General features: G+C 39.8%; 1 protein-coding gene across 4 annotated transcripts in view; it reads left to right on the forward strand.

Annotated features, from left to right (window-relative positions):
- Positions 1-17,605, forward strand: part of NELL2 (neural EGFL like 2) — a 156,135-nt gene that overhangs the window by 4,378 nt on the left and 134,152 nt on the right. For all 4 annotated transcript variants that reach the window (XM_087723555.1, XM_087723553.1, XM_087723554.1 and 1 more), the window contains exons 3-5: positions 12,575-12,725; positions 13,710-13,883; positions 13,988-14,084. In XM_087723555.1, coding sequence (XP_087579681.1) covers positions 12,575-12,725; positions 13,710-13,883; positions 13,988-14,084 — 422 coding nt within the window. The remainder of the gene's footprint in view (positions 1-12,574; positions 12,726-13,709; positions 13,884-13,987; positions 14,085-17,605) is intronic.

Consider the following 17,605-nt stretch of genomic DNA (forward strand, 5'->3'; position numbering starts at 1 on the left):
TATGCTGCCCTTCTCCCAAGGACTCAGGGCGGCGTACAACATTAAAAGAAACACATAATACAAAAGTTTTAAAAAATTAAATAGAATATCCCAAACCCAATTAAAATTGACAATGACATTTTTTAAAAAAGAATTAAAATTAAAATTAACAGTAATCAATAATTTGTTTTGTTTTGTTCAGGCCAGGCTGGCTTGCTGGAAAAGCCAACTTTTTAAGGCACATCGGAAGGACCGGAGGTCGGGGATTATACAAAGCTCCGGGGGCAGCTCATTCCAGAGGGAAGGCGCTCCCACAGAGAAGGCTCTCCCCCTGGGGATCACTAGCCGACACTGTCTGGCCGATGGCACCCTGAGGAGGCCAACTCTGTGGGATCGCACTGGACAATGGGAGGCTACCGGTGGCAGTAGGTGGTCTCGCAGGTACCCTGGGCCTAAGCCATGGAGCACTTTAAAGGTCATAATTAGTACCTTGAATCATACCCGGAAGACAACTGGCAACCAGTGCAGGCCGCCTAAAAGGGGTGTAACATGGGAGTACCTGGGTGCCCTCATGACAACCCACGCAGCCGCATTCTGGACCAATTGAAGCTTCCGGGTGCTCTTCAAGGGCAGCCCCATGTAGAGAGCGTTACAGTAGTCCAGGCAAGAAAGGACGAGGGCATGAGTGACTGTGCCAGGAAGGGGAGCAACTGATGTACCAGGCGAACCTGGTAAAAGGCCCCCCTGGTCACGGCCATCAGGTGTTCTTCTAAACTGAGCTGTGTATCCAGGAGAACGCCTAGATTGCGGGCCCTCTCTGAGGGGGCTAAAATTTCTCCCCCTATCATCAAAGATGGAACAAGATGCACAAATTGGGATGACAGAAACCACAGCCACTCCATCTTGGAAGGATTGAGCTTGAGCCTGTTCCTCCCCATCCAGATCCTCACAGCCTCCAGGCATCGGGACATCACATTGAGGGCATCATTTGGGGGGTTTGGGGTAGAGATGAAAAATTGGATATCATCAGCATATTGATGATACTGTACCCCAAAACCATGGATGATCTCACCCAGTGGTTTCATATATATGTTGAACAGGAGGGGTGAGAGAACCGACCCCTGGGGCACCTCACAAGTGATGCACCTCGGGGTCGATCCCTGCCCTCCAGTCAACACAAACTGTGACTGATCCGACAGGTAGGAGGAGAACCACCGTAAAACGGTGCCCCCCACTCCCAATCCCTCGAGTCGTCGCAGTAGGATACCATGATCGATGGTATTAAAAGCCACTGAGAGGTCTAATAGGACCAGGACAGAGGAGCAGCCCCTGTCCCAGGCCCGCCAGAAATCATCAATCAACGCGACCAATGCCGTCTCCGTGCTGTATCCGGGCCTGAAACCCGACTTGAACAGATCCAGGTAGACAGCTTCATCCAGGGACTGGGGAAGCTGACGTGCTACCGCATTCTCAACAACTTCACTACAAAGCGAAGGTTGGAGACCGGACAATAGTTGGCTAAAGAAGCTGGGTCCAGGGAAGGCTTCTTTTTTTTTGCAGAGAACTTTTTTATTTTTCTTTAAAAAAAAAACACAAATATGTCATCATTTGTCAATCATTAAGACATTGAAGTACAATTTTTTTTTGTTGTGTGTACCCCTCCCTCCCTCCACCCCCCCATCCCCCCTCCTCCTTCCCCCCCCCGACTTCCCAGAACCCGTACACGGTATGGATTTTTAACTAACACAGTCTAAAATCTATTGAGAAAAAAGAAATAAAGAAATTAATGACATTCTAGATTGAACTTAGCTTCTTCTTACTGAACTGACTTTTAACAGTTTAAATCATTTCTGATCTTAAGCATAGGCTAACTGGAATTTCTTAGTCCCGTATTTATTTTGTATATAGTCAATCCATTTTTTCCAGTCTCGTTTATATCTCTCATTTGAATGATCTTTGAGATATGCCGATATTTTAGCCATTTCAGCTAAGTTTGTTACTTTCAATGTCCATTCTTGGATTGTAGGCAAGTCTTCCTTCTTCCAATATTGCGCCACCAACAGTCTTGCTGCAGTTATCAGGTGCAGAATCAAATTGGTCTCTACCACTGTAAAATCAGTACATATACCTAGTAAAAATAACTGAGGAATAAACTTTATCCTTCTTTTAAAAACATTTTGCATGACCCACCATATTTTTATCCAAAATGCCTTAACCTTTTGGCAGGTCCACCATATATGATAATATGTAGCATCGAGAGAACCACACCTCCAACATTTAGGCTGTACATTCGGATACATAGAAGCCAACTTTTTAGGATCTAAATGCCATCTATAGAACATCTTGTAAAAATTTTCTCTCAGATTTTGAGCTTGTGTAAATTTCACATTTCTTACCCAAATTCTTTCCCATGTATCCAACATTATTGGTTCCTCAATATTTTGAGCCCATTTTATCATACAATCTTTAACTAATTCTGTTTCCGAATCCATCTGTATTAATACATTATATATCCTCTTTATATGCATTAAGCTTTGATCTCTTATTTGTTTAAACAGATTATCCTCAACTTGAATAAAGCCAATTTTTTGATCTATTTTCCACCTAGCCTGTAATTGCCCATACTGGAACCATGTTTGAACTACCTTCTCCTCTTTTAATACCTCTAAAGATTTTAATTGTAATACCCCCCTTTCCAAGGTAAGAAGCTGTCTGTAAGTAAATCTGTCCTGTTTTTGTGCTGTATTCATATTTTCAATTGCATGTCTAGGAATTGCCCACATGGGTATCTTGTCATTTAATTTATATTGGTATTTCTTCCAAACCCGCAATAAAGCATTTCTTAAAATATGACTTTTAAAGTTCTTATCCAATTTTTTGTTGAATAACAGGTAAGCATGCCAACCAAATACCAGATCGTGTCCCTCAATGTTCAATATTCTATCATTGGTTAAATGAATCCAATCACTAATTACAGATAATGCCACTGCATCATAATATAGTTTTAAATTAGGTAATTTCAATCCTCCTCTCTCACGTACATCTTGCATTATTTTCATCTTTACCCTCGGCTTCTTTCCTGCCCACACAAATTTGTTGATACCCTTCTGCCATTCTAAAAGGTTCGCATCTTTTTTAAGTATAGGTAACATTTGGAAAAGAAATAAAAATTTTGGTAAAATGTTCATTTTCACTGCCGCTATCCTGCCCAGCAAAGATAAGTGCAATTTCTCCCATTTTTTCATCTCTGTCTGTATGCTATGCCAAAGTGGTTCATAATTATGCTTATATAATTTCCCATTTGAAGTTAAAATGTTAACTCCAAGATATTTGACTTTTTTAACTACCTCACATCCTAGCATCACTCCTAATTCTTCCTTTTGTTTAATATTCATATTTATAGCTAATATTTTGGTTTTTCCTAAGTTTATTTTAAAACCAGACACTTGACCATATTGATTAATCGTATTCATTAAAACCATACTGGATTCCTGCGGTTGTTCCAATATTATGACCAAATCATCCGCAAAAGCGCGGACTCTATATTCTTGCTGCCTAATCTTGATCCCTTTTAAACCATCCAAGCCCCGTATTTTATTCAACAATACTTCCAAAGTTATAATAAACAATAATGGGGACAAAGGACAACCCTGTCTTGTACCTTTTCCAATTTGAAAAGAGTCTGTTAAACTTCCATTGACTATGATTTGTGCTGTTTGCTGTTGGTATATTGCTTTAATTGACTGTAAAAAATTATCTCCTATCTGCATTTTTTGCAATATCTTCAGCAGAAATTGCCAGTTAACTCGATCAAAGGCCTTCTCAGCATCCAAAAATATAAACGCAGCAGGGATCTGGTTGTTCTTTCCCAAATATTCTAATGCATTAATAATTAATCTGACATTACTTTTCATCTGTCTCCCTTGTATAAAACCTGTTTGGTCCGTGTGTATCAATTGTTGAATGACCAACATTAACCTATTTGCTAATATTTTAGTAAAAATTTTATAATCTACATTCAGTAATGAAATAGGTCTATAATTTTTGGGTTGAGTAGTATCTTGTTCTTCTTTGGGTATCAAAGATATAAACGCTGTCTTCCAAGATGGAGGGACTTTACCTTCTGTTTGAATCATATTAAATAATTCTCTAAGAGGTTCTACCATTTCTAACTGTAAGTTTTTATAGTAAACCGCTGTCAAGCCATCTGTACCTGGTGCTTTCCCTAACTTTAATTGCTTAATTACCTGCAGGATTTCCCCCGAGGTTATTGGTTGATTCAATTTTTGCCTGTGTTCTTCTCTAACTAAAGGTATTTTCTCTTTGTCTAAATATTTGTCTATGTCTAAACCATTAATTTTATCCCCTTTATACAGTTCTGTAAAAAATTCCCAGAAAGCCTTTTGAATCTCTTCCTGTTGAAACACCTCCTTCCCTCTGTAAAACAGTTTAGATATATTTCGAGTTTTCCTTTTTTTCCTAATCTGATAAGCTAACCATCTGCCAGGTTTGTTTGCGTTACAAAAGGTATTGTGTTTTGCATATAATAAATTAGTGGCTACCTGGTCAGAGATCAACATGGGAAGGCTTCTTAAGGAGGGTCCTCACCACCGCCTCCTTCAAGGTGGTGGGAAAGAACCCCTCTCTCAACGAAGCGTTGGTAATCGCCTGGAGCCAGCCTTGTGTCAGCACACAAGTGGCAGCACTGAGTCTGCCCATAATCCTGTCCATGCCCTCGGGGGTCACAGGATCAAACTCATCCCAGATGGTTTCCACAAGATTCATCCCCGTCGACTCACCCGAATCTACCCAGTCAGAGTCCAAGCCTGTCCGGATCTGAGCGATTTTATCCTGCAGATACTGAACAAATTCTTCAACCCTACCCTTTCCCAGCTCCTTGGTTAAGTAAGGAGCGGGTCACCCTAAACAGGGCGGCTGAGCAGTTATCTGCGGACGTGATAAGAGTGGAAAAATGTTGCCATTTTGCCACTTTTATCGCCACTAAGTAGGATTTAATATGAATTCTTACTAGTGTTCGATCAGATTCGGACCGGCTGGCCCTCCAACCACTCTCTAGGTGTCTTTTCTGGCATTTCATCCCCCGGAGCTCCTCGGTAAACTAGGGAGCTACCCAGGATCAACTCCGGGTCAGAGGCCGCAAAGGGACAACACAATCCAAAGCCCCAGTGGCTGCCCTATCCCAGGCTTCCATTAGGGCTTCAGTCGAGTTGTGAGCAAGAGATTCAGGAAAAGTCCCAAGCTCCATCAGGAACCTTTCAGGGTCCATCAGGTGCCTGGGGCGGAACCATCTAGTCGGTTCCGCCTCCCTGCGGTGAGGGGTAGCAGTATGGAAGTCAAGCCTGATAAGGAAATGATCCGACCATGACAAGGGTTGGATGGAAATATCCCCTAAATCTAGATCATTCATCCACTGCCCAGAGACAAAAATCAGGTCGAGCGTGCGTCCCCCATTATGGGTGGGGTCTTGAATTAACTGAGTTAGGTCCATAGCCGTCATGGAAGCCATGAACTCCCAAGCTGACTCAGATGTCTCGCCAATGGAAGGCAGATTGAAATCCCCCAGGATCATAAGCCTGGGGAAATCAACCGCCAATCCAGCTAACACATTCAGCAGCTCCGGCAGGGCTGATGAAACGTAGCAGGGAGACAGGTATGTAACAAAAAGGCCCACCTGAACTCCAAGGCCCCATTTCACAAAAAGGGACTCACACCCGCCTATCTGAGGCACAGTGACCTCCTGAGGTCTGAGACTTTCCCTAATACCCCCCCCCTGCCCTGGGCTCTCAACTGGTGAAACGCCCGGAAGCCTGGTGGGCATAATTCACTAATGGGAACACCCCCCCCTCTTGGCCCAACCAGGTCTCCGTAATGCACGCCAGGTCCGCTCTACTCTCTTGTATGAGGTAGTAAATGAGGGGAGCCTTATGTACCACAGACCTGGCGTTAAGTGACACCAGCCGGAGACCAGGGTCCTGTAATCCTGAGCACCCAGGGGTGTGCTAACAAGTGTTATAGGAGGACCAAAGGGCCAGTTATGAGACTTGGACATATGTGGATATGGCAAATGGAATTGGTAAAGAATATGGAATTCATGGACATTTTCTATTGCTTTCCAGAGTCTATATTCATTTCTACCAAATCATATATTCCAATTTGCTCCTTTTCATTGAGATCCCAAAATATATTCCATTTTGAATTCCTCACCCAACTGAGATTGGAATATAAGGAGCATGAAAAATATTCAAGGACCAAAATAGAATACTGGGAAGTGGGTGTACTTCTATTATACTTGGATGTTGCAGATAAAATAGTAACTAGATTAATCTAAGATGACATACTGAAAGGACTACTACATTTGGAATTGTGGATTTTTTACTGGTTCCAGGGACACATGAAATGTGAGCAATGTGCAATCCCCAGTAGATTATCATCACCAAGCCTTCCTTGTGATGATAGTCAACAATACTTTATAGGAAGCTTTGGCAGGATTAATATGTTCCTTGAGGAGATAGTATGCTGTGGAGCAGGGGTATCAAACTCATGTCATCACAACAGCATCACATGATGTATTGGGACTTCCCCCCCCTTCGCTAAACTGGATGTGGGCATGGCCAGCATGTGACGCATCTGGCCCATGGGCTATGAGTTTGAGAATGTGGGGCATTGGAGTGAAGAATTTAGCAGTTGGTATTGGGAAAGCTATAAATTGCTTGAAAATGGGGCATGTATTTAAAATATAAAGTTATCATATGAGAATTCAGCCATAGACAATAGTTCAGGCCAGTTGTCTTGCTGGTAGTTCAAAGTGAAAGTGTTATTCCAGGATTGAATACGTCCTTTATGTATCCCCATGAGATGGTGGTTGATGTATTCAAGAAAAATAGAGCTTGACCTAACTATTGGGGAGAGGAGAAGAGAGCTGAGGTCGTGATGGCACGACGTACAATCTTGGCGCTCTGAGAGTGCAGTCAAATTTCTGCCGCTGGACGGTCCATTTGGACCTAAACCATTCCGCAGAAACGGTGATTGAGAAGGGCACCTCCTGCTGATCCCAGGGATACCGCAAAGTCCCTGAAAGATCCAGGAATAGCCCTTTTTTTCTGGCAACAGAAATACAGCTAATGAAACTGCTGAAGTTGGGACAGCTCCAGAACGGGAAGAAAGCAGAAAGAGAAAGTGTGTCGAATTGGTGAGGAAATTTTATCATTAGAGGAAGAGACTACCCAAGGGGGGGAAAAAAAGTTAAGATTGAAGACAGAAGACTGTAGGCGGCAAGATTGATCTGCACTGAACTTAGTGTATTATCCAGTTTCTAATTATTTTTCACAGATGTAACTTTTGCATGGGCTCCCTATTTTTTAAACTGAATGGATTAATTCTTTCTTCTTCTTTTTTCACTTTTGCTTATATCTATGGATTAAAATTCTCCTTTTTTATAATGCTTGATTTGATTGTTTTTTATCTCCATTTAAGGTTTTTTTTTCTTAAACTTGGAATATAAAGAAGAACATTAAAAGGATTATGAAGAGGGTTGTAACAACAGGAAGATAGCAGTTACACTGCCACTTAGAGGCTGGAGGCTGGATACATTGTTTTTTCTTCTTTCTCTTTGATCACTTGAAATTCAAGTTCTTTCAGTTTGTTTACTGACAGTGATAGTAGGAAGAGCACAAGTTGTTTATACAGGTGCCTTTTGGAAGTTCTATCACTAGCTACTGGAGGGAAGACAACATTTTGACTTCAAAGATAATAAATGAACCTGTTTGAAGTTTATTAAAATAGCCTTGAACCCTGTAGTGGCAATGTCTGCAAAATTGAAAGAATGGCTCAGCAGGAAAAAGAAACTGTAATATTGCAAATGATTATGTTTGAAATTCAAAATCTATTAGTTGTGACAGAGAGAATTGAAAAGAGATTGGAGAATATAGAATACAAAACAGAAAAATCTGATGGAGAAATTGAGGATGTTTACCAGATGAAGAAAGTGGAGGACAGAGTTTAAAAGATGGAAGAAAAAAATGAGCAAAGAGATAAGAAAACTGTGGATACTGACAACAAAGTGAATGTGGTTGGTAATGGCAAGAGCGGAATATGGAAAGGGGAGATAGATGGATTGGAACTCTACCCCAGACTTCAAAGCACAGAAGAAGAAAAGAGAGAAAAATTGATGGAGATAAAGAGAGAAATCTTGACAGAATCACCAGTGATAACCAAAGATAAGCTGATGGAAAGAACAGATGTTGGGTTTCAAGCTTTTATGAGATACGAAAGGAATAACATGTTGCCAAGAGAAGTTTATACCAGATTTATTAAGAAAGTAACTAGAACATTAATGCTACAAATGGCAAGAGATATAAGACCTTACTATTACTGGAAAGATACAGGTTGATGCAATGAAAATGTATAATAAAAAATTAAGCTAAATTTAGTTTACTAGTAGTATGTATAAAATGAAGCGACAATAGCTATAGTTAAATAATGATTAATAATGATAACAATACATATAGATATATTAGTTTGATAATATGAAATTTTATATAAACAACACATGGGGATTATGAGAGGAGGTTTAAAAGTTTTATCTAGAATATGTTATAAAGATGTATTGTGATTGGATGATTTTAGGATGATTTAATGGAATGTTATCATATAATTCTATTCTAGATTTTGAATATTATATATAAAAGGATGTAAAAACAATTATAGTCAAATTAAGATTGAGATATAATTGTGATATACATGAATATAGGTGAATTTAAAATATGCAATTTGATATGAAAAGCAGGTGGTGACTATGGAAGAGATGCATGGAAATACTGTAACCAACTGACACACTTTCTACAATTTGTAATGGAAGATGGTTTTTTATTTTTATGTTTGTTTGTCTTTGTTAAAAACAAATAAAAATTGTTTTTTAAAAAATCTAAATATTGGGGGAAGGAATACATTTCCAAAACAAGCCATAAATTGAATGCTATTACAGAAGGTGATTGGGGACATCTTACTACCAAAAAATATAGCAGATGAGTAAACAAGCATTCTCTACTGCACACAGAGAAGTCTGTTACAGAAAACAAAATGATCCACCTTTGTTAAAAGGTTCACATTAACTAGTATAGCAGCTAAACTCTTGAAAACAAGTGACAGTTTAGTAATAAAATCCAAGGAAACAATGTCCCATGATTCCTATGGGACTACAGGCTCGTATGACTAAAGGTTTCATGGCTAAAGGTTTAGCAAATTAGGTATGATAAGAAGACACATATGGTAGGCTTTGACATTTGCTGGGATATGAGGGCAATCAAATCTTCCAAGTTAAAAATGGATAATCTTAAATATTCAAATATGCCTGATTAGTCTCCTGTCATAGCAAAGCTTCACTACCCCATGTATTAAAATGTGTATTTGGAATGCATAATCAATTTGGCCAATTCTCCCTATTCCTAAGAAAGAAGGAAAAATGAACTCCATGCTGCCAAGAAAAAGAGAAAATTGAAGGTTACTTGTCTAAAAGTCTTGCCACTGTTGCATGCACATACTGAATTGTGTGGAGCGTGTATCTCAGTGTCAGATTCACCATCTTTGGCTTGGTGCCTTGCTGATGTTCTGCCATCAATCAGAGAAAGGTGGGTGGAATAAATGGGCAATAAAGCTGAATTCCTTTATGAGGGAAAACAGAGTGCTTTAGAATCCAGTTTGTGCTGGTGCATCTTCAAGACTGTGTCCTGAGAGTGGAATTTCAGCAGCCCTCAGCATTTCCCAAAACATTTCAGTGGTGCCGGATTAGCTACCCATAGACACATCATGGGGGAAGGGCAAGGGAAAACCAGGGGTTTAGTTCTGTATTGGTGCATGGGAATTTCAGATTCTGCTTGACTTTACTGCAATCAGCATCTTTTAGTAAAAGTAGACGTTCACTTCAACCAAATGGAGTCGAGAGTTTTATTCCCTAGGAAATCAGACTGCAGCAGGTCTGACATGAAGCGGAATCTGCAATGTAGACAACCCAGTTGTCACCTCTACCATGGGGATCATGCACAAAATGTCGGCTCAAAAGAGCAACCAGGAGGAAATTGAATGCTGAGGGGAGCCTTCATGTAGTCCTCTTCCCGAGCTGGATCTCTCTGAGTGGATGAGAAATGAGGCGGGCTGCAGTGACCTGCCGAGATCCAGGTGGTCCCTGGCCATCAGAAGGAAGGAGGACTTGGAAGAGAAGTCCGCAGGGATGTCTTTTACTCATGGAAGCAACAGTTGCTGCCACTGGAAACAGGATGAAGCTGGAAGAACTGGAGGAGAAGGAGGAAAGGATGGGAGGAAAGGATGGGCAGGCCAACAGGACAATGGATGAAGCGGGGAGGGGGCGTTATGTCACCGACCATTCCCTCACAATCCATTATGTTTGTAATCCATCAGGGTCAGTCCACAAAGTCAGTGAAGAGCTTACTTGGAGTCTACAGTTGTTTCTTTATCTTCTATCAATTTTATATTTATAATCCAAAAGGCCACCTAAACCCCAGTGTTCACTAGTCCAAATCCATAGAATCAGCCCACAATGTCAGTCCATTAGGAACATAAAAAGCTTCCTTGGACATATTTTCATGTAATTATGGATATTCTTCTTTTGATATTACACCAAAACTCAACAAGTGGTAATTTCTCAAATGTAGAATCTGGGGGGGGGGAAATCGTGAACTTTTTTTATTCAGTTACAGAGCTAAACTGGATTTACTTAATGAATAAATCTGTATAGGCTAAATATAACAAGCACAGGTAGCCCTCCAGCATTAATGATGGTAATTAGAACCAGCAACTCAATCACTAAGCAATGCATTGTGAAAATGTGACCACACTGACTGATGACAATAGTTCCTGCAGTCTGTTGCCATTGTTAGATGAATCCCATGCAGTCGCATGCCCACTTGTTTGCCATTTGCAAACATATGGTAGCTTTCTCATTGACTTTGCTTTTCAGAAGCCGGTAGTGTTGGTCACAAATGGTGATCCCATGTCTGCAGGGTGTTATAACTTTGTTGGTTGACAATCTGCAGTGCTGTGAGTATAGGCTTAGTGCCACAGCTACAGCTATAAGGAACAATTGTGACTCCCGTCATTCAGCACTGCTGTAACTTCGAATGGTCAATAAAGTAGTCTGTTATTTCGTCCCATCTTTTGTATTTATTTTCAATTTTCAATTTCCATTTTCCTTATCCTATTAGCTGAACATCTCTGGACAATAGTGTGTGTGTGTGTGTGTGTTTGTTTGTTTGTGTGTGTGTGTGTGTGTGTGTCTAAATGCATTCCCAAAACAGGCAAGATGGATGATGCAACAGTCGAATATCATACGTACCCACAAAGAGACAGGATTTCCATTACAATGCCAGTTACCACTTTTCCTTAGAGATGCTGTTAGTCCCAGAGAACTAAAAAAAACTTACAAAACTCTTACTTGTACTTAACCGTGGATATTCTCATGAGTGATCATGGCTGTTTAAACTTTTTAATAGAGACAAAAGGATAATCTAAAGTTTCTTTGAAGCTATATTACTTAAAAAGGACACATAGGCAGTTGGAGATCTCCCTGTGTGCTCAGAGTAATAACCAGAATTATTCAAACATCTTTTTAAAGTTACTTCATAATGGTTATATACGTACGTACATACATACATACATACATACATACATACATACATACATACATACATACATATATCTCTCTCTGTGTGTGTATACACACATACACACACACACACAAACACACACATAGACACACATATATACTTCTACATCCCAATTTTTATCACTGAGCATATTACACTTAGAATTGTGAATTTAATTGTCTTTTCCTTGCAAAGAGTTATTGCCACAGTATTTTGTAAACAGCTGCAGTGTGTTTTAGCCTTTGGGTAAGATACATGATTTCCTGAGTATTTTTCCTTTGTCCTTTGCCAACTTTGGTGAACAAACTGTTTATATTTTTAGACTTTGGTGTACATTTTACAGAATGCAAATGTGTAATACTTTATATAATTTTAGTTTATGATTGGTAAAAGAATGAACACTGAAGTGTTTGAATTGCTCCATAATTTATTCACACTGATATTATGTAACAAAATAAGGAATTAGCGAACCAAAATACTAAGGAAATTAAATGTAATTTAAAAATTAATACAACATTGTTACAAAAACAAACAGTTTAAAGATCCTAAACTGAATTAAAATTTAATTTTCCCTTCTTGATGAAAATTTGGTGTAAATTTCTAGAAAGACATGGTTCTAATAAATGGAATCATTTTTATGCTCAGAATTGAAAACAACATTGATATGTAAATATATATATATATAAATGTTTTAAACATAATTTTAAAAAATAGCATTTCAGTGATGAGGATGAATACTTTGATTCCACACTGAAATACATAATGAAATATTTTTTTATGAATAGTTTTTATGAATAATGAAAGTTTTTTGTATTTAACTAATCAATTTTTTTATCATAATGAAATGTAAAGATGGTTCTGTGCCTAATTTGCTTATGAATTAGATTTTGTGTGTGTGTGTGTGTGCTTTATTTCAGGAACTGCAAGAAATATAAAAGTATCTCCAGAGAAAGCTGAACTTTTTTTCCAGAAACTGAGAAACAAAAATGAATTTACCATGTTGGTATCTCTCAAACAAACACTCTTAAATTCAGGTGTTATTTTTTCTGTTCATCATTTAGATCACAGGTATGCAGACAAATATACATTTCTTGACATATATTTATTTATGGTATATTCAAACTGACATTAAAAAATAGGATCAAACCTATTTCATACTTAACAAGGGCTACCTTGGAAAAACGAAGCAGGATTAAGCATTGAAAAAATACTTTTGGAATAAAGTAAAGGCAAAAAAAATATGTTTGGCTAGGATAATGCCTAGTAGAGCTCAACTCCAAAAAGTCTAATGTTCCCAACTTAGAACAAAATAAATCATAAAAATATGTTGGACGCTAACTTGGGCAGTGATCCTATGCATATCAAATTGTATTGAAGCAAATTAGATTTATTTCTAATACATTTATTGAGGACTGTGAGAATAGGTAAAACAGGGCTTTTACTTTTGAAAGAATGACCATTCCCCAAAATTGTAGACGTCTACCTACAGAAAAAGTAGAAAGCTAAAGAAGACGACCTGAGAACATTTGAGAAAGATTTATTTAGTGACAACAGCACTGAAAAGTGTGACATGACTGTTTTTCAAAGTTACGACCTTTGCAGCAACCCCATGATCATGTGATCAAAATTCAAATGCTTGGCTAATGTTTGTGATCATTGCTCATGTGATCACCTTTTGTGACCTCCTGACCAGCAAAGTCAATGAGGAAATCAGATTCACTTAACCAGGTTACTAGTGTACCAACTGCACTGATTCACTTAACAAGAATGGCAAGAAATGAGGGAAAATTAACTTAACAAATATCTCATTTAACAACAGAAATTTTGGGCTCAATTGTGGTCGCAAGTCGAGGATTACCTGCATATGTTTAATTTTTGATGTAATTTTAAATTTGATTTATTCTTTGCTGTACTGAAACAATTTAGGAGAAAAATCTAACTATGCAGCATTTGCTTTTTATGAATAAGTGTTCATTTTTAGTTTGTATGCAAAGAAGTATATTTATTTGGTGTTAAATTGCTTGATTCCTTTCTGGTGCATTTCTGATGCAGGTACTTGGAACTAGAAAGCAGCGGCCATAGAAATGAAATTAGATTGCACTATCGTTCAGAAACCCATCGTTCACACACAGAAATATTTCCTTACATTTTGGCAGATGACAAGTGGCACAGGCTGTCCTTAGCAATCAGTGCATCACATTTGATTTTACATGTAGACTGCAATAAGTAAGTTGCAATTTGGTACAATTTGTACCAGTAACTTGTATCAATTGAAAGAAAGGGACTTCTTCTAAAAAGTATTTTACTTTTACTTTCTTTTTTAAAATCAGAATATATGAGAGAGTGGTGGAAAAACCATATATGGATTTACCAGTTGGCACTACATTTTGGTTGGGACAAAGGAATAGCGCTCATGGTTTTTTCAAGGTATGTTTTTTTCTTGAAATCCTTTTTCCAAGTTTAGGTACACATAGTCATTTAACTTAAGTAATGCATATATGATTGTATTATGATTTTAGCTTCTCCAGCTTAAAGTACTTTGGGATTTTTTGCTACTTAGATTAGATTCTTAGTGTTTTTGTTCCATGTTTTATAAGTTAAACATGATACAAAGTTCTTTTCTCCTATATTGAATCTGGCTATTGAATTTAACATTTAACATGTAGGATCCATGCTGGCTGGGTGCTGAATGAAAACAAAAAGCAGTAAATTCTCCTCTTCTTTTACCTGGTATATATTTTTTTATCAAGAGTATAAACTTTACTGAATAAATCCACATTGGCACAGAAGAAGTGAAACCAGCTCTAGCTTCCTGTGCAAAAGCACCATATTTCATTCCCCTTTCCCCATGGGCCACCTACAGTTCATTATGACTACCAATCACTTCTGTTTATTTTGTTATGTGAACCAGCTCTGGGTGTCCTTGAGGGGGTAGAGCATTGTCATGGGAACGATGATGTTTGGATGGCATTCCCCCCACCCTTGCATTCAAATTCAGCACCCCCTTTCCTTTGTCAAGTTGTGAGGGAAGTACAATATAGGTGAATGTTTGAGTCAGTCTTAACATACCAACCCCCCATAAGAAGGGTAGACCTGAAACAACAATAAACATACATATACATTATTACTTACAACTGAACTACTGCTACATTCCTTATTGGGCCCATTGAGGGTACTTAATATGAAACTTCTTAAACATTCTATTTTTATAATATGGCATATAAAGAGAATACAAAAGTAAATAGTAGGGAAATTAGAGAAGGGAAAGGGGAAGTGAATAGAGGGGGGAAAGCAAGGGGGGAAAGAAAAAAAAGGCATTGATTTCCGACTCCTTTGGTGCAGTAAAATAAGGCATTAACATCTAACCTGAACTTTGTATTTTTACATAATAATATAAATTAGCCAGGGGTGAAATTTAACCACCTTGGCTCAACTCAGGCAAGGAAGTAGGAACAATTTGGATTGGTTTGCTGAGCTGATAAAAATCGCTCCTGGTTGGCCCTGCCTACTTGCTCGCCTGCGCTCTTGCCTGCCTTCGCAAGCTGGCCATGGGGACTGGGAAGGCAGCTAAGCAAGCCACTTGTTCTTTGGGCCCATCCCCACTCACTCCCTATTCCCACGCACTCATCCATTTGTATGACCATCGCCCACCTTTCCAATTCTCCTGAGGTTCCTATGTAGCCTCGAGCAGGGATTGCAAGAGGGAGCCCCAAAGGAGAAAAGGCAAGAAGAGACAATTATATTTGGAGGCACTTCAGGCAAAGAAGCACACACAGAGCAGGGCGAAAGGAAAGCAACCCAAGGCGAGCATACAAAAGCTTCCTTCCCTTTCCCCTAAGGCAGGGTGGCATGTGTGTTTCTGTATGCGTGAAGGGGGGGTGTCACCCTTTCGGGTCTTATCTGAAACATAGCAGGACTTGTTCTGCAGAGCCCCTTTCTCACCAACACCCCTTCCCCTTCATTTTCCTCCTCTCCCTCTCTGCAGGACCCTAAGGGCAGGGACTTTTGACACCCACCCATTTCCTCCCCCCACCCCCTCCAACATCTTTCAGTCGTTGCATTCATTAATAGTGAGCTCCGGAGCTGGCAGGAAGTGAGCGAGTGAAGGGACCTGGAGAGCCTTTCACAAGGGACTCCTCTGCAGCCCACTGGCCTCTTGGGGCAGTACAAATACCCCTTTTGCCCTTTCTGAGTGGGGTACTTCTGCTTGTTGGACCATTTCCCCAAAGCCAGCAGATCTGTGGCCAGCTGCTTTGCTTTTCCCCTCTTTTTGGGAGGCTCGTGGGAGGCTTGTGCAGTGGCACTGGCACCAGCACAAGGGAGGCAGGTGATCCAGATGCCCCATGCTGGTGCTTGTTTGGTGCAGCTAAAGAGACAGTGGGACGAAGGGGCTGGCTCCTCAGGTTAATGTCAACATTCCAAATAACATCCAAAATTAAATCAGAGTCCAAGGCAAAGCATTCTTCAAAGTTCCAATTTATTAAGAGAGTCATGTTGGCACATCTGTGAAAACCCAAATCTGAAAGCTTCCTGGTTTCCCCCACCCAGTTGAAAGTTCATAATCTTGCCCCGACACCCACAAGTCCATCACATGGTCCAATCTTCCACTGCCACACTGGCAGTTCCACCCATTCAGTTCCAGTCAGGCTCAGAGGTGTAGAGAACAAAAGATGACCTTCGTTTCTAGAAATGAATTTTATTTGATAACAACACATTCTACTCTTTACTATTCCCCCTTCCCAATTCCCCACTAGTGAACCAGCATAGTAAAATAAGAGAGAGTGTGACAGGTCAAAGATCTAGAAAGGAATATGACTGCAGGCCTGACACTTATCTTAACAACTTATCTGGATAAGTTCTGTAAGATGATAAATCATCTTACAGAAAGTTTCTTTTAAATTATAATTTAATGTAAATTTTAAAACTTTATTCCACATATTCTCCCACTATTGATCTTCTGCTTCCACCACCTCCATGTGGCTCACCCACAAGCTCTTGGGGCCTAAATAGAGTCCTTCCATCGCTGTCTCCCCCTTTAGCACAGGCCGTTGCTCTGGCTACCTAACCCTCTGTTTGGGGTGTGTGCTGCCTCTTACATCCCAGGGTTTCTTGGGCTGCCACTGAGGTCTCTCAAGAGGAGGCTTCCCTTTGCTTTCCCCCCCTTTCATTCCTTTGTCAGTTGCTGACATCTCGAGACTGACAATCTCCTGGTGAGGTTCAGGTAGGCTGCTACTTGCAGAGCTGGTTTCATGTCAACTATCCAGTTGGCGAATCCAGAAAAAGAAACTCCTGGGATATTATTTTATTAAGAGCATAAATTTACTGAATAAATCCATATTGTCACAGAAGAAGCGAAACCAGCTCTGGCTTCCTCATGGGCCACCAACAGTTCATTACGTCCACCAATCACTTCTGTTCATTTTGGTATGAGAACCAGCCTGCCATGCTGTGACAACTTCTCTGGGTGTCCTTGAGGGGGGGGGGAGCAATGTCTCATGGGAACCGACGATACATGGATGCCATTTTCCCAAACTCTTGCATTCCAATTCACCACCATCCTTTCCTTTGTCAAGTTTCAAGCAAAGCAGAATATAGTTTAAAGTTCGAGTCAGTCTTGACAAGTTTCCAATCTCTTATAAAGTTGCATCACCTGGACTTCCAGTGACAGGATAGGGTCCTTCAGGCACTTAGCTTGGCAGCCTGTTTCTGCAACCTTAAACACTCAATTTGGACCTGTTTCCCACAGAAAACAAAACACCAGGATCTCTCATCTCTCCTCTCTCCTCTCTCTCTTGCTCTCACTTGCTCACATTTCTTTCTCTCTTTCTGTCTCTCTCTCTGTCTCTCTCTCTGTATCTGTCTCTCATCTCTTTCTTCGCCCTCTCATCTCTGTCGCTCTCTCTTTCTGTTTCTCTCTCATCTCTCTCCCTTTTCTCTTTGACCATCTC

The sequence above is a fragment of the Thamnophis sirtalis genome, unplaced genomic scaffold (genome assembly GCF_051295495.1).
Source record: "Thamnophis sirtalis isolate CommonGarterSnake01/CBP01778 unplaced genomic scaffold, rThaSir2_p1.2 scaffold_9, whole genome shotgun sequence".
NCBI classification, from domain to species: Eukaryota; Metazoa; Chordata; class Lepidosauria; order Squamata; family Natricidae; genus Thamnophis; species Thamnophis sirtalis.